Source organism: the organism of the source record quoted next, unplaced genomic scaffold (assembly GCF_019419815.1).
Source record: "Pyrus x bretschneideri cultivar Hongxiangsu unplaced genomic scaffold, Pyrus_bretschneideri_v1 Contig240, whole genome shotgun sequence".
In the NCBI taxonomy this organism is placed as follows: domain Eukaryota; kingdom Viridiplantae; phylum Streptophyta; class Magnoliopsida; order Rosales; family Rosaceae; genus Pyrus; species Pyrus x bretschneideri.
Window position 1 is genome coordinate 17460 of NW_025999547.1, and position 25095 is coordinate 42554.

Here is a 25095-nt window from a genome sequence, read left to right on the forward strand (position 1 = left end):
TGTATTATTCGTACTTCAACAAAATCAATTGGTAGTATGGGCATGACATTGATCATTGAACGTGGCAAAGCCTCAATATTCATATACATATATATATATATATACACACACACAAATTAATTGAAACTTCAATGTTGGTGGTTGAAAAAATGGAGAAGTTGTGGTCCTTTAATCCCTTAAAACCAAATTTTCTTTGATTACTAGGAGGTGTAAACTTCACCTATATAGCTTAAAGCCTAGACTTGCAGTGAGTCCTTTTAGAGTTTTAGTGTTTGAACTACTTCATATCCCTTGCATTCAAATTTTTTTTGTGATAGAAATTGCAATTATATATATTTTATCAAAAGTTGCATTTCTCTCACCACTCTCCCTCGCAATGCTCACCAAGTGTTTTTACTGTTAAAACAAATGAGTTTTCATAGGTAGGCAATCATAACCTAAATATCCTATGTGGTACATCCCGAGCTCCACTGTTGTGCATTTAATCAAAATACCAAGCTAGAGCATGGAGCTCGAGTTAAGAGTATGCTACATACCAAAGGGTTTAGGACCAGTGGTACTAATAATTGAATCTCCTTGTGTCCCCTTCCTATAATTTTTATTTATTTATTTATTTATTTTTTTTGTGTTTAGTTTAGGACCAAATTTGGACACACACACACACACACATTTTCATTGAAAATTCAATATTATGGTTAAAAAGATGGAGAGATTGGGGACCTTTAATCCCATAATTATAACCAAGCTTTATTTGATTTGTAGGAAGTGTAAACTGCACCGAGCTTAAAGACTTGACCTAGAGGTCCGGTACATGAGGTGGTATATCACGTGTTTCTATACAAGTAGTGAGATTCTTGTGTTAAAAAATTAATAACATAAAAAATTAAAAATTAATAACATAAAAAATTAAAAATTTCACCACTTATATAATAACATGTTGTGTATCACTTATGTTACGGGCAGAAGTAAAAATTTCTCGACCTATAATGAGTTCATTTGGAGTAGTTTAAACTACCTCATATCCCTTTTAATCAAATTTTATGCTCTGGATATTGCAATTATATATTTTATTGCATTTCTCCACCACCCTCCCTTGTGATGCTCACCAGAAATGTTTTTACTATTAAAACATATGAGTTTTCATATTTCATAACCTAAATATTCTAAGTGGGATAACTTATTACGCTTTTGCAACATAATAAATTTGAAGCACTTTTTTAACTTATTGGATTTGGATCCCACCCAGATCCTCTTGTGATGATCCTTACATCCTTTCCGTTTATTGTATATCGTGTAGTCAGAAATCATTTTGAGTTTTTGTTTAAAATTAAACACAAGCAATATCTAATGATTTCTAGATGCACGATGTATAATGAACAGATAAGATGTGAGAAGAGTATCCTCACAAAGAGGATTTAGAAAGGATCCTCATCCTTAACTACTCGAGGGATTTTGATTGGGAGCTTAGTCATGCAATTGTTTTTATTTTTTATAGTTACCTAAACTTCTATAGTTTGATTGACTGGGCAGAGAACGAATATGTTTTGAGTAATGGATCAATGGTAGGTACTTCTCTCTCTCTCTATATATATGTTAACTATTTCCACCAGATATGCAGAGTTGAGGACATTATTTACTTCCCCGTTATAAATACGGAAAAAGAAAAAAAAGAAAAAAATCAGAGAACCAACCTTGATTTGGGAAGAATAAATTGAAAATAAAATCGAAGAAATACATAAATGCATTTTAAACATGGCAAACCCTTTGGTAGTGTTTCGTCCTCGTACATTAAGGATTACACATAACTTAAAAGAATTTGAAGAGAGCTGGGTTCTTTAAACTTGCATTTATTTTCCTTTTCATAGACTTGCGATTATATATCATATTAATTAGTTATCATCATTTAATATCTTCCTTGTACATGTTACATGAACATTAGGGCAGACACGTAACACATGAACCATCTCTGATAATGTCTTTTTTTCCTTCTCTTCTCAAATTGAACCAAAACCGTTTGAAAATAAAAATCAGCTTTCAACCAAACAATCAAGTCAAATTTTTGTTTCAACAGAAACCTAAATTATACAATCTCTCTCTTGGGGGACAACCAGGTCTCCCTCGACAAAACGAATCCCACCTATTGGATTAATGTATTTCCGAATCCAATATTTTATCAGATATGATACTTGTATGATACTCATCGGACATGTACCATAATTAATAAATACGACATTGACGAGATGAATACACATATTCCATATTTAAAATAGGCACATCTGGCTTTTAAGATATATATACACTTTTGGAAAATAATGAAAGGATAAAAATTAATATGAGACACCTATAATTGAAAGTTGATTAATACAAAGGGTTTCCCTCTAATTATAACCTTGTGTACTACTCTTACTACTCTTACACTTGTTCTTCTAATGGATATAAAGCGGATTATATTTCCAAATTTTCTTCTCCAACAACTCAAATGTGCTTGAATTTGAAATGATGAATTATTATTTTTTTTATTTGCCGCATCAATAGCGTATTGTATCTTAATTTTTAGAGTTTTTTCATATTATCGTGTTGTATCATATCACCGTATCCATACTATGACTTCATAAGTTATCACAGATTATAATTATATAACATTTCAACTACAATTGATATTGTTGAGGTGCCATTAAAATACCACTTTTAGGATGATTTTTTGTTTTTTGTTTTTGTCAAACAATAGATTTATTAGATTAGATATTAGATTAACCACCGACGAATTTGAACTCACACCGTCATGCAATGGCTCAATTCTTTTATCATTCTTCCGTTGCATAATGTTAAAATTGCTTATTGATTGACTAGAAGCCGGCGAAGAGTTCTAATAAAATTGTTTCTATTAAAATAAAATAAAATAAAAAATATTGGATACATAAATTTAAATAAAAAATAAACAAATCTAGAGGGATTTTTTGCCCCTTCTTTAATTCTGTCGACAAAAACTCAGAAACTTTGAAGTCAAAGGTTATCGCTTTCCTCCTCCTCCTCCCAACACCGTTCGCCTTTACTCCTCCATTACACCTCCAAGCCCTTACTCCTCCATTACACCTCGAAGTTGCTTTTTCTCGTACTTTTTTATTGATGATGAACCCTAATCTCAACTACCCTAAGATCCTCCATCACAACGACACTTTCCGCCATCACCTCTTCAACTACAAGTTTGTAAGCCTTCTTCTGCGACTTCCCAGGATGTTTGTACTTTAAAACTTTGATGCATGTTGTGAAGTACAAATGTCTTGGGAAGTTGTAGAAGAAGGCCTACAAACTTGCAGTTGAAGAGCTGATGCCAGAAAATGTCGTCGTGATGGATAATCTTAAGAATTACAATGTTATGAAGGCTTGGATTAAAAAAGGGGCATAGGTTCCGAATTTCATGATCCATGAGACCACTAATGATAATTTCAAGGACACACTGGAGAAGATAACCATGAAGCTAGGAAATAAACTACACCGAAAGGAGAATGTAATGAAGAAGCCACAAAGTAGTACTCTAAAGAGAGAAAGAGAGAGTGATGATCAAAGAAGCACAAGTTATTAGTTAAAGGTATAGGTTGTCAAGGGTCAAACAAGAACTATAAGTTTACCGTGTGTGTTTTAAATTATGTAACTTTGTTTTAAATTAACTCCTTCAAATGCGTTAGGTTAAGTTGTTCTAAGGATTTAGTTGTTCTCTCCATTTGACTCTCCCTTTGTTAAGAAAGTGATCTATCTATGCATTTTCCTTTAATGTATCAGCTTTCATTAAGTTTTTCTTGAGAAATTTGGAAAATTAACCAAAATTTGGACCATGAATAGAATTTTAGGCAATTATTTTTTTATTTTTATTTTTTAATAATTCTAACCAAAGTTTAACATAAAAGTACTTAAACATTGTTCCTGAAAATTGCTAAAAATATATTTTGCAACTTGTATTCCTTCGTCCTAATCGGCTTTCCCTGATGAGCTCCACCTCTCCACTCCTACTTTGTTAACAAGTTCATGATGAATCAAAGTAGAACAAATAAATTACCCCAAAAACATGAGATGTCTAACATTGAGAACCGCTCACCACCAATCATATCTCAATTTACCAAATTACGTGATTGTAATTTTAATAATTTTGCTATTTGATGCCTCTGATTATATGCAATACAGAAGGTTGCATGGGTGGATTACAAGTTTCATTGTTGTGGTGCTTGTGGGTGGGTGGGCCTTATGATTTGAGAAAAAATTGCCAGATATTGATTGATAATTGTTTTTTTTTTTCAGCAAGCAACTAAGAACGAAAATCTTTAATGGAGATGCCATTTTTCCTGCATACATCGAAATATGTTGTATTCTGCAATGCGACCCTTGAGAGCAAGAATGATGATATCATCAACCTCAAAAACAACCCCACCTGCTCCAAGATGATCTCTTGCATCTTTAAACTTTTTTAGGTACTTAGAAATTGAATCAGACCAGTGTTTGTTGTTTTGAAGCTAAGTCTTTAATTGAAAGATACTTGATTTAGTCACAAATGAGAATTATTTCTACCAATGATATAAGACAATGTAGTTGATGACATAGTTGTAGTAATAAGCAGCATAATTGCATGATCGTGCAGTTTGCAAACTTGGTGGGCTTCTATGTCCACACTTGCCGCATTTGAATCATTGACAAATCTTGATGGACATTTTTTGGTACCATCCACAAATTCTAGGATCCTATGACCTTCAAGAAGTAATGTGATTTGAAAACACCATGTCAAGTAGTTGGTGCCATCCAATTTCACTGTAACAGATGTCGATGCTGTTGAAATAAGACTAGTAATTAATGATTGAACAATCTGCAGTTACGCTGTTTTAACCATTGTTGTAGAAATAGAGAAATTTCTTCACTGCTGTGTTGTCAAACAGTTGATCTTCGTGATTAAGGGCTGGTTTGGTATTGCTGTGCTTTGAAAAAAAAGCTGCTTCTGTTGTGCTGTGAAAAAAAACGGTTGTGAAAAAAAGCCAGCAGAGTGTTTGGTAAACGTTTTTGTGAATGTGCTTTTGGAAAAAAAAGCAGTATGATAGTGTTTGGTAAACTTTTATGTAAAACAGCTGTGACTGTGTTAAATGACCAAAAAGGGTATAATACTAGATGTGCCATTAATTTAATTTTCTTAACCAATAAAGGTGAATTACTAAATATACTTTATTTGTAAAACAAACATATTTATAAACTTTATCTTAAATATTAATTAGTATGACAAACTACTTCAATTGAAATATTTTAGACTGAATAGTTAGAATTCATTAGTACAATATTGTTAATGTACTTAAAAGTAATCTAATTAGATGCATTCATCAAACTTGCCGCTATTCTATTTCTTAATAACGAGCTCAACTCGCAAATACAAATCATCCAAAATTACAGGGGAATAAAGAGAAACTGAAACAAGTGTGGCTTCCATCTGCACTGCTTTGGATGTAGAGGCACAAGGACGATCCCTCCCTCTCCCTATCTATAGATAAATATATCTTATAACCGCTGTTCAATGCTTGGTAAACTTCCTGAGGACTTCAAAGTAATCGGGGAATGTTTTTCTGGTACAACCGGGATCCTTGATAGTAACTGGAACGTCTCCACAAGCAGCAAGAGAGAAAGCCATGGCCATTCGGTGGTCATCATACGTGTCTATTGCTGTCACGTTTAATTTTTCTGGCGGTGTGATTATGCAGTAATCTAGTCCCTCTTCAACAGTTGCTCCCAGCTGAAATTTAGGTCCGAAAAATGTTAGAGAAGTAATAAGCATATGAAGGTGTGGGACTATCAAGTGTGAGGGTAGCCAACTAAAACGAACCTTTCTTAGTTCAGTGCAAAGGAGCTGCCATAAGCAAAGCAGTCAAGTACTGGCTACTAATTGATCCAGAGAGCTTCACCTGAAAACAACAGATAAAGTGTGGATTGAATTGATTAAGTGCATCAAAACTGCAGGCATTACAGAACAACCATAAATATACAAGACAATGCAAACCACACCTTCCCCCCTGGAAGGCCTCCCTTTCCAATCACACGGACAGGAGGGCAGTTTGTTCCAAGAAAACAATCAGCATCCACACCAAGCTGCTTAAGACCATCAACTAATTTCCTTCTTTAGGTCATTGATCACAAATACAGCGACTTAACAAATCCAAATTCTTTCAAAATTTCATCTTTTCTTTCATCACTCTAATGCACATCACAGCAACTATCCTTTTGCATTTAAAACCTTGAAAACCGAAATACCCAGCATTCTAAATCACCAAATTTGACTAAAAATTGAAACAATATCCTAAAAGAAATTGAATCCAGACATCACCAACCCATAAAAGTAAGAGATTTTCAATAATCAACAGAGTCAACAACAAAAGAAACATTAAATTAACAAATAAATGAATAATTAATCAGTTATGTAAGAAATCGGAAGTGTAAAACACACCTTGAGGGGTGGGTGGGGGGAGGAGAATCGACGAATGGGAGGAGAAGAAGAAGAAGGAAGAGGAGAACAGGGAAACGAAGAAGAGAACACAGGCGAGAAAAGGGCAAAATCTAAAAAATGGAAAAACCAAAATAAGGGTATGAAATTTTACGAGAAACAAAATTTGGGATAAGAAGAATTGCAACGCAGCAAAAGAAAAGAGCAGCCAAACCCTAACCTAAAAATTTAATTAATTAATTATAGCAAAAATTGAAAGCAAGTCGAGTAGTTGGTACCTGGAAGAGGTGCAGCGGCGGGAGTTTTTTGCAACAGAGAAGGAGAGAGTGCAGAGTGTAGGATCGGGAGAAGGAGAAAGGAGAAAGGAGGGGGCAGTTTTGGTAAATTGAAAAAATTCATTAATTGGGTACTGTAGCTCCGCGTTTTGGAAAAATAAGCGGCTTCTGGAAGCTGCAAAATGCAGCTTCCACTTTTTGGCTTTTTTTCATGGGAAACTTTGAAATAAAGCTGTTTTGGGATGTTTACCAAACACCAAAATCCTTATCAGCTTTTTTTCATGGCAGCTTTTTAAAAAATCACCTCAACCCCAAACTGGGGCTAAGAACTCCAATTTTCTTGTGAATTAGATGATTGTACTTGCCAAATTTTATCTTAGAAGGTGTACAAACTAGAGGATTGAGAAGAGAAGAGAGATTTTTTCAATGAGATTGAGGAAGTGCCGGATCATTTATTGGCTCTGATACTATGTGAGAATTAAAGAAATGTAGAGTCATGCAGAAAAGAATGCACATAGAAATTAAAGAGAGAAAACTTGAGAGTTTTGTGAATTGTTCTTTATTCATTAACAAGAATTGTTTTACAAAGAGTTATATACTAATCCACTACAAAGCTTACTAGTTAAGCTAATACAATGTGCTAGCACCATATGACAACAAACTACAATCCTAACTACCTTTATAACAACCATCTTCATCTAATGACATATTCACAATCTTAACCATTGTATTTTTTTCACTTGGATCACTGATAGGAGCATATTCATGCGACTTAAATGGCTTGTTCTCGTGCATTTACGTTATGTTTCTTTAGTTATTTTAGTACTTTAAGCTATTTTCGTGTGTTTGTAGGTTCAAAGGGCTAAAGGAGCAAAAAGATGCATTTTGGAGACTTTTGGAGCACTTTTGGGCTAAGGATGGATAGCTTATGCTTGGAGCCAAAGTATTGGACGAAATTGAAGACCTAATTGAAGACCAAAGTGTTGGAACCTTGTTCCCTTTAGTTCTAGGACATTTAAACCTTTCCTTTAACCATTGCACATGCATTCCATCCTTTAATTCACCCACATGCATCTCCCATCATCATTCCACTTTAACCCACATGCATTTCCACCCACATGCTCTCCCATTTCAGATTATTCCTTCATCATTGCACCCTCACATGTCCCTTTAATCATTCAAACATACACTCCCTTTAATCACATGCATAAATCAGCCACATGCATCTCCCATCATCATTCCACTTTAACCTACATGCATTTCCACCCACATGCTCTCCCATTTCAGATTATTCCTTTCTCCACACCAAAACATGCAGCCACATTCCCTCCTAGCTGTCATGTTCCCCCCCCCCCCATTTCACCTATAAATAAGCATTCATTCCCACTCATTCTCATCTCAATTTTCATACACAACACCACACCACAAACACATCCACTTCTTCCTAGCCGTGAGTCCCCATTCCCTTATAATCCAAACATCATTCCTCCTTCCATTTTCACCACTCCCCCAAACCATTCACACCATCAAACTATCCTTAGACCTTGTGCTACAACGAAGAGGAAGATAAGAGGGCCTAAACGTTCATACAATTCAAGTTTGAGTTGTTGGAATGTTTAGGTGTTTCTTTGATTTCAATGTTTAATTTCAATACTCTTTGTTTTGTACGAATGAGGAATGGAAGAGAAGAGGACCTAAACGTTCATACAATTCAAGTTTGAGTTGTTGGAATGTTTAGGTGTTTCTTTGATTCTCTTTGTTTTGTATCATGAGGAACTAAACCCCCCCTTGGCTAGGGGGGATTCGAAATATATGTTTATGCTTGCATTTTGATTTGATTACTTCTAATTACGTTTCATAAGTTGTGAATTCAATTTGTTTAACTGTTTGATTGATAACCTATTTATGTATGTTTATTGAGAGTGCACGCTTAATTTTCATGCATGAATTTGACGCTAGAATATAAGTGAGTTTCACGTAATAGTTATGAACTTATATTCATAAGTAGTGGAGGTTGCTTATAAACAATCGCGTTAAACAAATTCTTGGCATAAGTTTCATGCAATCATAGTAACGAATGCCTCGTCAACACTTATAGTTTTCATGTTGCTTAATGATTCTTGCTTGTATCTCTATTATGCAATTCATGTAGGGAACTTGTGAGGAATGCTTTGGGTTGTCGTATGCAATCATCCAATTCATTAACTTAAAGAAAACTTGACGGTTAATTTAAGCGGACCTAATTAACCCGGGGCGTTGAGAATTCATGGTTTATTGAAATGCAATTGGAAATCTTTTTATATGCAAGTGTAACATGTGTGGAGATGAACCCCTTAGCTAGCTTCCATTCCATTCATTAAATCCAAATTCGTTTTAAAATCTGTTCGTTTTACAAAGTTTTAAGTTTTGTTTTCAAATTCGTCAAAAACTCAATCCCCCTTTGCTTTAGTGTTCAACTTAGTTAGAAAGTGTCTTAGTTTGTGTTTCTAAGTGTTTTGATTCATTTTATTACCCAATTTCGTCTAAAGTAGTCAAAGTGCTCAAAACTGCCCAGAAAGTGTTTTTAAGGCAGTTTTGAGTGTTTTGGGGCTGTTTTGAGTCCTTTGGTTTGTTTTAGTGTTTTAAATGGTTAGTTTTGCATTCTTTGAGTCTAGTTTAGTGTTTTAAACTTTATTTTACGTTTTTGAGTCAGTTTCCAAGTGATTTTGCAATCCCTCCTAATCTCCGGTTAAGAACGATCCCTACTTATACTTATACTACAATTGATAAAAAGAGGGTTTAATTTGTGTGCGTATAATTCTCGCATCAATCACCAGCTTTGATATCCTTACAAATGTCACTTCCCCTTGAAGTGCATTTGCTTAGTATTCAAGCTTATGAAAGCCAGTCAAAACATATTTGAAGTGCGAAGTACCATCGCATATGATTAATAACCTTCTCAAACAAATTTGTAAAAGTTTATGGCCTTGTCACTTCATGAGTGTTTGAAATCTGCTAATATCTTTTAAAAAACTCAAAGGAAGGAAGAATCCCGAGATCAAGATCATCGATGTAGAAATTGGTTGCCTTACATCGATGTAGAAATTGGTCGCCTTACATCGATGATGGATGAGTATGGGGCACTTGAAATGCTTATGCTCCAATCCAAGGCTCTAGAGATACTGCTACTAATAATATGATAGTGATGTTGATTTTGCTTTGAGAATTTTTATTTAAACCCATATAATCTCATTCTACACCCAAGTTAAATTTTTTTTGTGAGATGCCTTTTTTAATCTATTACAAAATTACCATCAAGTACAAAATAAAATTAACAATATAATTAAAATTTACCTATAAACACACTGATCAATAAACCATTGAGGGCATGAGGATCCATTAAATTCAGAATCTGAAAAAAAAAAAAAAGTAAAAACAAATTGGCTTTAAGGAGCCTATCTTTCTTGACATCTTCATTGAATATAAATAAGGGGGCTATATTTCTTGATACTTTAGTCTACTATGTACTTTCAACCTTCCTTCACTAGCCTAATCTTTTAGTACTAAAATTGTTGCTTCCTATTAAGGTTTAATTCTTTGAATCAACCACATGGTGTCTACTGTGAACACCCACATCAACCGCTGTTTGCTGACCTCAAATATGCATTCTGTTACCCAGCAATCCCCATGGTCGGCAAAGAAGGATGATTGGAACAAGAGAACCTCCATAAGCAGAAGTAATAAAGGTTGAGTAAACACGTCATTTCACTCGACCAATTTTTGCTCCCTATTCGTGACTTTTTTTCTAGAAGCTATACTATTATTGAAAGGCTCTTTTTCTTCTAGAACCTCTACTAGGTTAAACTTGATGGTGAGCTAATCATTTTATTAGATTAATGTATGGATTCACCAGCTATTTAGAGATCATTCTGTATTTTGGTAAAAGGGAACATGAATTGTGCGGGCAATCACAATGGATATATTCATGGAAATGCCTCTCAACAACAATTGCTATCCAAATGAATTTATGACATCCCTAATACTTGCTTAAGCATTTGGGCATAATAAACATTACAAACCAGACAAAAGAACCCATTTTATGTATTTCTGTATTTATATAATTATTATTACTATTGTGTGCTTGTATTCATAAAATGATTTTGGTTATGTAATTCATCAAGGAGAGTGTAATTATTGTGGCAATGGCTAAGTTTGAATAAATCTTGTTTATGAAGCTGCAATGAGGTAAGAACAATGAGAATCCAATTTAAAACCCAACTCGATTTCCATTGTATGAGATAAGCACAAAAGGACTACAACATATGATTTAATTACTTCATCTAATCTTTTCTGATCACATAACCTCCCAATTCTAGATTGCTTGTTTGATCAATTCATCAAACACGACTCCAAATATGTATGGACATTATACTCTGATAAATGAAATAAACATCATTCATTTGGCTGCTCTCTTTTATGCTTTGAATGAGTTGAAGAAGGTTTTGGTTTGTAGATAAATTTACATATTGAATTAGGTTTGTGAGGACAGTTTAGCTAATAAATTTGGGTTTAAAGAGATATTGATAATTTCATTAAAAATAATACAGGTGTAGAGAGTAAGTTGGGTATGGAAAGAGGTTACATGAGTTCAAATAAAATTTCACTCTTGCTTTTTTATTACATAAACGAGTCATTAAATTGAACAAGTAGCCATAATTAATTGGTTTCTATGTGTACATGTTCAATGGAAGCCATAGACGAATAGGATTTTCTCGCATCTAGTTCCGCCTTTCCTTTCACACTTTCTACTTTGCGTTTCTCTCTTTATAAATAAAGCAACACAAATTGTTAACGTGATCCAGTCATGACCGTTCAAATACGAGAGGAGTGAATGTGAAATAAAAAGGGTGAGAGTTCATGTACAGCAGTTGGGGATTATATGGCATGTTTTCCAAAGGGGAATGGAATGGTGGGAATCAGAATTGCACATATCCCCAAACATTCCAGCGTTTACCCAACCATCAGGAATGGTCAAAATAATTGTGGGACCCTCATAAAATTACGAATTCAACTCCTGAAATAGCCTTAGTCCGATTCTTAAGTGGAAGGAGGTATTTGAATTCCTGGAAATGGTCTCCATCAGGAATCCAAATTTTATACCGCCAATATGCTCAAACTCCAAAGATGAGAAGAGTGTCAGTGTATGCAGCCCTTACGATTGTGATAGTTGGCCATCGGTGCTGCCTTCAAGCCCTTACTTGACAAGGCTCGCATTTCTGATGAAGACCAAAGAAAAGGGAAGATCGTGGTCTCTTAATCAGGGGCGTGTTGACATCAGAGAAAGATGAGGACGACAGAGAGATGCCCGGGGAATTTTAGAAAAGGGTGGGTCAGTAGAGAAAGATGGGGAAGATAGGGGAAGAGATAGAGAGGTGCCTGGGAAATTTAGAAATGGATGGGTCGGCACAACATCAAAGAGATGGGGGAGAGAAAGGATATGAGGATTTATTTTATGTTGGTAACTAGTAACGGCCAATGAAAGAATAAAAGTTACTAGAACATAAAAAAATAATTATTCTCTCTACTAAAAAATGAAAAAAATATTAGTTTTTCTAAAAATAATTAGATATAAAATAAATTAGTTACAATAGGAGTATGTTAGTAATCACATTAATTTTCATTTCGATTTATGTGAATTATTAAACAGTTTATATCATACTTCGATTTTAGCCAATTTTAGTAAACATATATAACAGAAATTTGATTCTGATTCCACCTCATTCAAAATTTTTATCAATTCAATTCCTCTCAATCTAATTAGGGATAGTAAAAGAGCCCATAAATTGGGAAATAGATCCTCTCTGCATTTCTCTCTCCAAAGCCACCAAACCAAGTAATTCAGGCTCTTAAAATTTGATCTAATAGTTAAAAAGAGAAAAGTTAGTAAAAATTTTAAAAAATTATAATAACTTTTGACCGTTAAATTAAATTTCAAAGGTACAGATGATTTAATTTGATAGCTTTAGGGGAAAGAGATTTCCATAAATTGAATGGAGAAAGGTGGAACACTACAATATCCAGTGAGTGAGAGCCATGGAGATGGCAACCTGCAGCTTCCACAGCTCCTCCTCCTCCATCCCGAACCCTAGAAGCACTAGCATTTCCTCTTCTCTTCCAGTCGCCAAGCAACTCTACGCCTTCACCTTACCTTCTTCCTCAACCGCCAAAATCACCACATTCTCCGCTCCCCGAAACCCTTCTCCACTCACCCGCCAGTCAAATGCTCCGTCTCCGAAGCCACTGAAGCCGCCGCCACCGCCACCGCAGCAGGTACTTCCGCTTCTTCATCTTCTCTTGCAATCTTTCATTTCTATGTCTCTGTTCGTTCATTTCCTATTTACTGCATCAATTTCATACTTAGAGTAAATTGGTTTCCCAATTTATCTTCGAAATAGTCTCGTAGCTATAGAGGTTGTTTTCGTGCTTGATTTTGTAGATTTTGTGTGTGTGTGCGCGCGCGCGCGCGCGTGCGCGTTGGTTGGGAATGGTGGGTAAGGTTAGTCTAATTGGGAAATGGGTTCTTGTCTTAGAGAGGAGTAAGTTGATGAGGAGAAGTAACATAAGGAACATACCTGGACCTGCTATTGACAAGGATGGTGTAAACACTTCACCGATTGTCGGGCGTGAGGTCTGTGTTCGCCCTCTAATTCGCCATGGGCCCTGCGGGAGACATTCCAAGCCGAACACTATGCTTATGTAGTAATTTCTATAGATGTTTACTCTCTCAGATTATGATAACTTTCCCAATTCCTTAGTTTTCCCTTGGAGTATATGTATGAACAAGCCAAAGTCTAAAGAGGTGAAACTGTCTAGGATATTCGGAAAAATGATCTGAATTTTGTGAAATACTGAGTCTTTTATTACGAGATTTCTTTCAATGAAAGTCAAGAGGATGACATGTAGCCCAGCCCTCATGGCAGTCATTGGTCCAACCTCTTCGCTTGTTAGATCTCTCTTTTCATGGATCTTTTTAAAAAATCAACAAATTTGAATCACTTCATCCTAACTATGATTAAATAAATAATGAACACAGTCTATCTGTGAAGAACTGAAATATAGATGATGATAATTCAAATACCAAGCAATTTTCAACTTTTTGTTTCCAGGGATTATTCATAGATGGGAGTCCAAAGTTTAGATAGTTCAGATACCCAGACCATTTTGCAATTTGGCACCAACGATGCACCCTTTTAGTTTCAGAAAGGATCCCTATTCAGAGGGGCCTTTATAACCATATGAGGTGATTGTGTTGAACTTTTATTGTTTCTGATGTTTAGGAAGACAGTGAAGGGTAGAAATAATTACTGTCACCGGTTGAAGACCAATACGTCTGCTCCATTTTGAACGATTGGAATCCAAATCAGCACGTTGTCATAGTACTTAAAAATAATAATAATGCAGCGCTTAATTCATAAAAACTGTGATGCCGTGGTTTGTACAAATTTACATATATAGAGACGGTGTTGCCAAATACTTTCTTTTCTTTTCTTGAGGCAAATATCAATTTTACAAATATAGAAACAGCATTGCCAAATACTTACTTTTCTTTTCTTGAGGCAAATATTGTTATGAGTTACAGATCATACCACTCGTCTGGTATCAGTCATTTCTGTCATTTGGATCGCTTGCAGATCGCCGCTGTGGAGGTGCCAGAAGAACATATGGGCTCTGTTGTTGAGCTTACTGGCAACAGGTGGGGCTGATTTGATATGCAAGGAGTGGGGTGTGTAGAAATTTTCCTGCTTTTATTTTCATCTTTAACTAATCATCTTTTAATAAATTCAATGTAAATGCATAAAGTAGAATCAAAAGTGATAAGCTAGTAGACTCAGAAGTGATACTAGCATGATAATATTTACAGCGTACTTTTCTTTAAAAAGCTATCAGTTGTATTGATGCAACATAAGTTTGCACAATGTAATACATAGATTTATATATAAATATAACCGTAAATGTTTAAACATCATTTGCCAATCTATAACTATACGCATCTGCTTGTGCAGGTGAAATTTCTCTGCACACTCACATATTCTACATACATAATGCACATTAATCGACCTGCACTTGAACATCCAGACCATAATATTTCTGTACCACAATTGCTTATCCTGTTGCTCTCTTATATAATAATATGCACATGTCTGGCTGTGAAATGATTAGGAGTATGAAACTCAAAAGAACATTGATAAGTTAATGTTTAATTTTCATTTGTTCAACAATTTGTCCTTCCCCCCACGGGTGGTGGGTACCATGGAGGTGTTATACGTACTCTCATTTGTTTGTCTGATTATGGCCAAAGACAGTTATTACTCGAATTTTCTGCTTAGTAATGCATCATTTTTATCTGATTATTTCAACTTATATATACACTAGGCTGGAAGGTACAACCTTCTTCAAACAACGAGAATACACACTTCTCTTCAATGACTGGCTTCTGCTCCTCCAACTCTCAATTGGGTCCAAAATCCTCATTCTGGGTCAGGCAATTCATGCATTTTTACTCAAATGTGGCTGCCAGAATGACACATTTCAGGGCAACAATCTTGTCAACTTGTACTCGAAATTCAAAAGACTGGATGATGCACATCACCTTTTCGATGAAATGCCTGTTAGAAACACAATCACTTGGACTTCTCTCATGAAGGGGTATTCTGACATTGGTGACCTTGAATCTGTCTTCCACGTTGCACATGATATGTTTTGCAGCGACGAGAAGTTTAACGAGCATACGTGCTCGGTGATTTTGGAGGCGTGTAGTTCACTTGAAGACAGGAGAAGTGGGGAACAGGTTCATGGTTTTGTTGTAAAAAGTGGGCTTCAGGAGAATGTTGTTGTGGCCACTTCTTTGGTTTGTATGTACTCTAAAAGTGGCTTCTTGGGTGATGCAGAGAAAGTGTTCAATGACATGGATTACAAAGATGTTCAGTGTTTAAATTATATGATTTTAGAATATGGGAAGGCGGGCTGTGGAGAGAAAGCAATTGGGGTCTTTGTATATCTTCTGAGTTCTGGCTTAGAGCCAAATGATTATACTTTTACCAATCTGATTAGTGCATGCGATGGAGACGTGGGTGTGGATGAATGCTTGCAATTACATGGGCTTGCTGTCAAGTATGGTATTGTGGGTGAAACTTCTGTTGGAAATGCAGTAATAACCATGTACGGAAAGCACGGGATGGTTGAAGAAGCTGAGGCAATGTTTTATTTACTGGATGAGAGAAACTTAATTTCTTGGACCGCGCTTTTGTCAATGTATGTAAAAAATGGACGTGGGGATATGGCCCTCGATGCTTTCTTAAAAATACTCGATCGAGGTATTTGTGTTGATTCTAGCTGTTTATCTACCGTGATTGATGCCTGTTCAGAGTGCAGAAATCTGGAATTGGGATGTCAGATCCATGCATTTTGCATAAAGCTTGATTTTTACTCTTGTGTCAACGTTGGGACTGCGTTGATTGACATATACGCTAAATGTGGGAGCCTTCAATCTGCAAGACAGGTTTTTGATGGCCTTTCAGGTAAAAACACCGCTTCATTTAATGCAGTACTTGTTGGATTCATGGAACAACGTAGAGATGTTGAAGAGGATTCCATGGTCTTATTTAGTCGGTTGAGGTCGTCTGGTGTAAATCCAGATTTCATAACGTATTCACGACTCCTTAGTGTAGCAGCTGAAGAAGCTTGCTTAGAAAGGGGGAAGAGTCTCCATGCTTGCACTATTAAAGCTGGATTTGAAGCCAATTCCACTGTATCTAATGCTGTAATTACCATGTATGCCAAATGTGGTAGCATTGAAGAAGCTTATCAAATGTTCAATTGTATGAATAGTCGTGATTGCATATCGTGGAACGCCATAATTTCTGCACATGCCCTTCATGGAGAAGGCAACAAAGCACTTTCACTTTTTGAATCAATGAAGGGAGAAGGGTTTGCCCCTGATGAGCTCACGCTATTGGCTACTCTTCAAGCTTGCAGTTACAATGGACTATGGGAAACTGGGTTACGCTTATTCAACGAAATGGAGCCAAAATATGGAACTAAGTCAGGAATTGAGCACTTTGCATGCATGGTGGATCTTCTGGGTCGGTCTGGGAATTTTTCAGAAGCCATCAATTTCATCCACAGAAGTCCATTTCCAGATTCACCTATGCTTTGGAGAACTTTAGTGAATGTGTGCATGATAAGTGGGAATTTGAATTATGGCATGTTAGCCTCAAAACATTTGCTTGACTTGCAACCTGAGGACGCTGGGTCTTACATACTTGTTTCAAATATGTATGCTCGAGGAGGAATGTTTGATGAGGCTGCAAAGGTTCGAACCATTATGAATGACTTGAAAATGAACAAAGAAGCAGGATGCAGCTGGATTGACGTTGGTAATAAATTTCATTATTTTGTTGCAAGTGATATGGACCATCCAAAAAGTGCTGAAATTTATGCAGAACTCAAATCTATTGAAGGTTTTAATAAACAAATGAGTGATGATAGATGCGATCTCCATCTGATTTGAGATCTGATATCTGCGTCGAAACAATCAGCGTCGTCTTCCTTTGAGATTTGCTGCAAGTACAATTTGTACAATTCATTGCACATGTAGCCCATGGAACTTGATCACTTCTCTTACATGGAGATGTCAATCGAGATGAAGAGTATCAGTCAAGGAGCTTTTGTTTCAGTAAGTGGTCCTCTTTTTTCTTGAAACTTGTTTTCTGTTTTACAACTTTAGAATTAGATTAGTAAGAGAAGACAAGCTGACATATGGTATATCATTCACTTGATTGTAAAAGTTTAACACTGTGATGGAATTATGTAAATAAACACACAAGTTTGTCTTACGGTTGGACGGAACTCCTATTTTTTCCTGTAAATGCCACCTGAATTCAATTAGAGATTCCGGTGTGTAGCAATGTTCAGGCCTCATTAAAGAAGTAAATCTGTTTGTTTACCTGTGCTAGACTTTGGTCTTTTCGTACTTTGTTGTTTGTATATGATAAAAATCCCTAATTCAAAGTTTGAAAGTTCGAACTTTGTAATCAATAAAATGATTGAAATGGAAAGAGCTGTGTGAGAGATATTATCTGCTTTAACGCAAACTACACAAATAGGAAGTAGCATCTATCTTGCCTTGTTAGCCAAAACTAAAAGTTAGAACCTTAAACTCCCCATCTTAAACATGAAAGAAATCTGGGCGATTTCCATTGTTCGAATTTGAAGGGAAAGATCTTCCCTGTTTGCGTTTGCGTTTTTGTACTAAACAAATAAGACCTTATTTGTAGCAACTGTTTAGGTGACAATATGTCCGATATTGGTGATGTATAATTTTCAAAGTTTCAAAACTATGGACATCGCTACCACATTGGAAAATATCAAATGGTCCAAGTTCGTTGTCACGGACTGAAGACAAAATGCTTTCTACTGTTAAAATCTTTTCTTTTGCTTTTGAAACTGGTGTTGCATTTTATTAACGGAACTGCTTTCATGCTTGTAAAGTAAGTCGTAATTCCGGGCACTGAGTAAACTTTTGTTTGTTTATTTTTACTCAACACTGGTCTGTGGACGCCTAAAATCCTTGTTGTAACAGAGGATTATAGAGTAAGAAGGTACCAAAAGTCCTAGGTCTGAAGGTACCTTCAGGCCTGTCTTTCTTCATTGCCAGGCTTACATTAGTTTGAGTTAGGTTGAATAGGAGAGGATGTTGCCACTTGTTTTCGGTCTTATGGTTGGATATGAAGAATATTTTGAGGGAAACATCGTCATGAATTTTGTAGTGGCACGAGACGATTGCGTCTTGAAGTGTTGTCTTGATCCAGCTCCCATCTTGAGACAAAAAATAAGAAACAAGAACCAGCAGTTTTACCTTTGCTTTGATGGTTCGCCTCCAAGAAGTAGCAGTTTTCACTTTCACAAGATGAATACCGAGTTTTTCATCATATCATAGATCGTTTGTCATTTGCTACCTACCTGTAGCGGGTAGGGTGTGCCGTGTAGGGCTTAGGCCAGATTCAACCTCTTGATATAATCAATCACTTTAATACTCTGCTTACTCGCAAATTCAAACCACTAGGCATGGCAAATACAGAATTACTGCAAATTATCATTCCATTTCATAGGCGGAAAATAAAATACACCAAAATTAGGCGTAGGAAATTATATGTATTACAACATCACACTTAACCTCCTGCCCAAGAATACGAAAACTGCACAAGATTCGACGTTGTTCCACTACAAGAACTAGCAAATCCATCCCAAAATTCCAGCACACTTAAGACACTCATAAGAACGCATCAACCAAAAACACTCAAAATTCATAGTTGCCAGATTTCTCTGACTTCACTGCCCCATTTCATATAGGGGAGCCTTTGTTCAAAAGGTAAAGGCCCTTGCATCATATGATCATGGGGCACTTATTTGCCCAAATAATTTTTTTTGTTTTTGTTTTTTTTGGGGTTTATTTGTGGGTATGAATTTGTTTGGGATATTATAAAAAATTAATTAAGGGGGCTAGAAGCCTAGAAGAAGGATTTTTTGGCAGGTGCTCTTCCAACAGCTCTCATTAGATTGGCAACTTCAAGAACCCTAGCCACTTTTGTTCCCCTTTTAGCCTCAGCCGATGCCTTCCTCTCCTCTGCTTTCCTACGTGCTTTGGCTATATCATTTTGCATCTTCTCTAGGGCTCTTACTCTTTTCTCCTCCAACTTTCTCTGCATGCACACATTATGTGATGATTTAGTTGGCCTATATATTATGAGTATTCATTTTCAAATTACCCAAAATTCAAGGAAAGCGGAAACACGTCCAAAAATGAATAAAGTAAGAAAATTGGTTAACATGATTAGGAATTGAATTACAGTAGTTGAATTGGTCAAATTCAAATATCAACGACATATTGATCGATCAAATCATTTCAGCTAGGGGGGTATGAAAAACGATCAGTTAGGCCAACTTCCCAATAACGTGTTAGTTCCATCTAAAAGAAGCTTCAAAGGTCAACGTATGCCATAAGACTATGAAAAGGATGAACATCTTTATCATTGAAGTTATAACTTTGTTGCGATTAGTTGTTTTATCGTGAATTGAAACATAGGCAAGGATAAAAATATTATTAAGACAATATAGTTTCACCAAACAGAAGCTTCAAAGTTCAAATATTGGTATAAGATAATTATTGTTATTATTGCTATTTGATGATCACGATAATGATTAATTGTTTCGTGATGGATTAGTTGCATCGTCAAAGAATAATGAGAAATCAGCTAAAATGATTAGAAATTAAGCTTAACAGATCAAAATCAAATAGTGACACCATAGCGATCACACATGGACGAGGAAACTAAAAACTGATCACTTTAGGCCAATTCTCAAGAATAATTGGACGGTAAATAGTATGAAGTCACTAAAAAAGAAAGTGGTAAATCTTCATAGTTTCAACTAGTCAGAGAAACCATCATGGGAAATCAAATTTTCCAACATGCACAAAAATATCACTATCCAAATCAGTTTTTAGCAACGTACGTACCTCTACTTTCTTCATCCATGAAGAAGCTTTCTGTACTTGCTCACTTTCCCACCCATTAACAATAGCATCCTCCCTCTTAAACCTGTTATTAAGCTTGGCAATCTTGTTGTTTTGCCAAGCCGATATCTTTGTTTCAACCTCTTCCTTCTTCACCCGATGCACCGACACCGTCTGATCGCCGCCGCTGCCGCCTTGGTAATCCCGAGTCCTAACCATGCTTGATGAAGAGCCAATTCTATGATTATTAGCCTCATTATTCCTTGGAGAATAAGGAACTGGGTCCACAGGGTTGTAATTATCCGGGACTATAGCCAAAGGGTTGGTCTCCAGCTCCTCCTCAGGCATATTGTTGTCCTCCTCCTCTCCAATCCTACCCAAATTATTGTTATCAGTACCATGGTCACTATCATTGGTGGTACTATTATTAGTCCCGATTGCTGACCCTGCAACCACAAGAGCACTGAATTCTCTACTCATGGTAGTGAAGTTCTCAGTTGAAGCTGTTCCTAACTCAGTGCTGGCCATGGACAAAGATGATGATCTATGGCTACCAGTTTCCCAAGCTTCTCTTCTACGACCGAGGTTGCCGGGAGGCGGTGGACGAGGCGGTGTCAAGGCATGGATGTCCCTGATGATCTGCTCTTGATCTTCACCATGATCATCATGATCTTGTGCTGCTTGGCTAGTCCCAGCCCCTTGATCATTCATCTCAGATGGTTTGAGTGTGCGTGTGTACGTCAAAAGTGTTTGAGAAAATGAAATGGGGTTTTGAGAGTACTAGGATTGGCGGATCAGCTGAGAAATTAATAGTACCAGGGACTTACGAATTGTCTATTTGTATTGCTATTGACAGTAAAGTGTAAAGGAGCCACACGTGGAAGTAGATTTGGATAGGTTTGAATAACGTAAATAAGGCCAAATTAGGGCTGTTAATTATCCCAATGGGATAAAAAGTTCTTTGGGTTAAGATTATCCATTTTTAAATGAAATTTATTTGTTTAGGCCCTTAATTCTAATCTTATTCTTCTGTTGGCTCACTTTGTATGGATTCTTTAACTTGCATCCTCTCCTTGAACATCGGCATCCACATGTACTAGTTAGTAGATATAGCTTAAGTGGGATTGCACTTAACAAAATAACAAGCGTAGTAATGAACAATATTTGATAAAACATTTTTTTTTTAATAAAACAAACGATATTATTTATACTAAAAGAGAGTGGTGGACTTAGACTCACAATAGACTAGTGGTTTGAATTCACATTTGGCGAGAATCAAACCTAAGACCTCTCACTTACAGGCGAAGAGGATTATCACTGGACTGTAGTATTAAGTGACATATTTGATCAACTTTTAAGATACCAAATTTGAACATAAAATTTAAATTTGACAACTTGTGTGGCACTTTGACATTTTTTTTTAAATTTTACTCTTCACCCAATATGTCAAATTTTATGTGACAACCCGTTCCAAATTTTACATTTTTAATTTATTTTAAAAGCGTGAGTTTACGAAATTGCCCTAGAGGCACGGACTTTGACTTCTGTTGACCATTGACTTGAGAGATGTGGGACTTATTCTTTTAGCATATCCTCGTAGTACTCATTGGTACGAACGTATAGGCGAAAACCGTTTGCGAGTCCGAATTATAACGGTATAGTTACGGACGTTCGAAATTGGTTATTCAAGGTGAGTGTTTATTTAAATTAATGGAAGCCCAATCAGAAAGAAAGAAGAAAAGAAAAAAAAAAAAAAAAAAAAAAAAAAAGGGAAAAAGGCTTCCCGTGCACCCATACCCGCACCACCGCGAGGCCATATTCCAAGGCCGATTCCGGCCAACTCCGGTGGAGTTTTTCGATTCCACCACCACCATTTTGAAGCTCTCATTCCCCTCTACAAAACCCACCCAAGAACCACCTTGATTGACCACGGGATGTGGAGGTTTGAGGCCACGAAAGTTGACGAAAATCAATGGTGCTCCGGCCACCCTTCTCCATTTTCCGGCAAATCGGCAAAGCGATGGCCGATGCCACCACTTGGGCTTTGTAGCCCATCATCCCAGGAGCAAAACCCAACCAACCTTGACCCCGTTGGACCACCGTAGACGACGAATCGACGTCGGGAAGTTTTAGGCACCCGCCGGCTTCATGGGCAAAATTGACCATCTTCCGTCCACTTTTGGACTTCGTGGCAGGTATGAAAGTTGCTCCACTCACTGAGATCTTCATTTCTGTGAAGTTTGATAATTTTTGGAATTAGTTGGATTTTCCGGCGAGTCGGGGCGGCCGACCGCCACCCGCGGCGGCGCGTGCGGCGGCGCGTGGCCGGTGAGCCGCCAATGCTATTTTTAGGCTATGTCGAATGTTTTGAATTCAGTTTTGTCATTTGAATGACGTAGGTTGATCGTTGGAACCTAAATTCGTTATAATACGCTACTTGATAAAAATGTGAATCGATGATCCGACCGTTGGATCGTCACCAAAATTGGATACATTATAATACGTAATATTTAAAGATCATAGGAATTTACGGATCGGGAATCCGACTTACGGATCTTCCTGAATTGGATTTGTAAGTTAGTAAAATAAATGTTCACGACCACTTGTTTTAGGCAATTGGCGAAGATCTGACCGTTGGATCGTAATGAAATTTTAAGATGTTATTCTAGAAACATATTGTGGATCATTGGAAGTTGCAGATTGGAAATCTGATATGCGGATCTTCCGGGTCAGGTTATACAGGGTTGTAAACCCTACCGTCGATCTTTGATCGACGGTTGACTTGTGGTCAATAGGTCTCAACCTATTTTAGAAAGTCGTCGAGGTTGTGTTTTATGTGAATTGCATATTCTTCAGATAAGAGTTCTGAGATGTGATTTGATAATTGGCCACAGGGACCGATCATTCAGGACGCCTCGATGCGCGTGCTAGAGTAGTATAGCGTGGACTCCAGGTGAGTGGATCTTTTCCTTTTATTGTGCATATTATTGAGAGTTCTATCGACACCTTTAAATTGATTAGGCATATTACTTTCATATATAATTATTGTGAATGCTTGACGTACAATGTGAACTACGAATGGCTTGATCCCTGTTTAGGGTACGTAGGCAGTCTAACGAGACGTTAGATGCAGCCATAAAATATTTGAGACAAAAGCCTTGCTTGGGAAATTGAGTAATGCGAAGGAAATTGGTAAAGACAAGTTTTAGTTTTGTGAATTAGTTAGTTAAATTAGAGTTAATTGGATTGTTATGGATAATTATCCCTGAAAATAAGTAGTTTGGGAGTATGGCGTTATTGATTGTACACTTCACACCATATTGTTTATAATTGAAAATGCTACGACATGGTTGAGTAGTAGATTGCATCATGATATATCCATATGTATATTACTTGCTTATAATTATTGGGAATGCTTTCAAGTGCAAAGGTGAACTCAGGACACCCAGGTAAGTTCAGGTGAGTTTATGGTATTAATTGAATCGATTGAGTTATAGCATGACTACAGTTATGAGTTAGGCAACTTCGATACTGTCGTACTGGTTGCCATGTGTTGCACATGTTATGATGAGATATGGATAAGTCGTATAGGTCACTATAGGTGACTCCGACTTATATGCTAGCCAGGATTGACGAGATGTGGATAAGTCGTACAGGTCACTATAGGTGACTCCGACTTACATGCTAGCCAAGATTGACGAGATGTGGATAAGTCGTACAGGTCACTATAGGTGACTCCGACTTATATGCTAGCCAGGATTGACGAGATGTGGATAAGTCGTACAGGTCACTATAGGCGACTCCGACTTACATGCTAGCCAAGATTGACGAGATGTGGATAAGTCGTACAGGTCACTATAGGTGACTCCGACTTATATGCTAGCCAGGATTGATGAGATATGGATAAGTCGTATAGGTCACTATAGGTGACTCCGACTTATATACTAGCCATGATTGATGAGATATGGATAAGTCGTACAGGTCACTATAGGTGACTCCGACTTACATGCTAGCCAAGATTGACGAGATGTGGATAAGTCGTACAGGTCACTATAGGTGACTCCGACTTATATGCTAGCCAGGATTGACGAGATGTGGACAAGTCGTACAGGTCACTATAGGCGACTCCGACTTATATACTAGCCATGATTGATGAGATACAGATAAGTTGTACATGTCATTTTAGCTGACTCTGATTGATATATCATTTTGTATTGATTTAGTTCATTTGGCCTACTTATTGATGTATGGTGGAGTTGATGGCGAACCGTGGTTTTGGTCATTTTCGAGTATGGTTTGGATATATGTATATATGTTGTACTGTCTTACGGAAAACGATACGGGTTGTACATTTAGGGGCATTACTTTTAGAGAGGTAGTAACTTTGGGAAGCTTGGTTTTATTGCTTACTCACACCTTCTCTTTGGTGCCCTCCAGGTTTTAGCTGCTGAGTTTGTATCGACAAAAATCTGTGGCGAATCTTAGTATTGATGGATATTTTTGAGGGTATGATTCTTACTCACATTACTGTACCTTACTTATGCTCTGACATCGCGCGTGAAATGGGTTCGCTCCCACTCGTAGCGCACTCTGGTATTTAGACACTTTTAGTTTCAAATTTAATCACTTTTTATGCACTATCACATTTTATGGCTTCGTCACCTTCCAGGTGTCGGCCAGCACAGCTCGATTCAGGGTCCAAGTGGACTTTCTGGGTCGGGGTGTGTCAGTTTGGTATCAGAGCATATGTTGGGCAGTATTGTGTTCATCACACGCGTGATGTGAGCACTCTTGGTTTTTGT

General features: G+C 36.8%; 2 protein-coding genes and 1 long non-coding RNA gene across 5 annotated transcripts; 1 reads left to right on the top strand and 2 right to left on the bottom strand.

The window, feature by feature from the left end:
• Nucleotides 1-5265: 5265 nt before the first annotated feature.
• LOC103943643 lies at nt 5266-6146 on the bottom strand. Its single transcript, XR_666755.2, has 3 exons — nt 6031-6146; nt 5852-5930; nt 5266-5761 (listed from the first exon to the last, which is right to left on the bottom strand). It is a non-coding gene; the product is annotated as an uncharacterized LOC103943643 (long non-coding RNA).
• Nucleotides 6147-12769: 6623 nt separating this feature from the next.
• LOC103968034 (pentatricopeptide repeat-containing protein At2g33680) lies at nt 12770-17734 on the top strand. Of its 3 annotated transcripts, none has more exons than XM_009381362.3 (3): nt 12770-13050; nt 14412-14473; nt 15154-17734. In XM_009381362.3, the coding sequence occupies exons 1-3, from the start codon at nt 12814-12816 to the stop codon at nt 17288-17290; spliced, it is 2436 nt and encodes an 811-aa protein (XP_009379637.2). In that variant the 5' UTR covers nt 12770-12813; the 3' UTR covers nt 17291-17734. The 3 variants fall into 3 exon arrangements, with proteins under 3 accessions (XP_009379637.2, XP_048442540.1, XP_048442541.1); XM_048586583.1 differs by having other exon boundaries at nt 12912-13050; nt 14360-14473; XM_048586584.1 differs by having other exon boundaries at nt 12963-13050; nt 14412-14503.
• Nucleotides 17735-18790: 1056 nt separating this feature from the next.
• Nucleotides 18791-21105, bottom strand: LOC125478410 (remorin 4.1-like). The gene is made up of 2 exons (XM_048586582.1): nt 20297-21105; nt 18791-19481 (listed from the first exon to the last, which is right to left on the bottom strand). The coding sequence occupies exons 1-2, from the start codon at nt 21002-21004 to the stop codon at nt 19290-19292; spliced, it is 900 nt and encodes a 299-aa protein (XP_048442539.1). The 5' UTR covers nt 21005-21105; the 3' UTR covers nt 18791-19289.
• Nucleotides 21106-25095: the final 3990 nt, after the last annotated feature.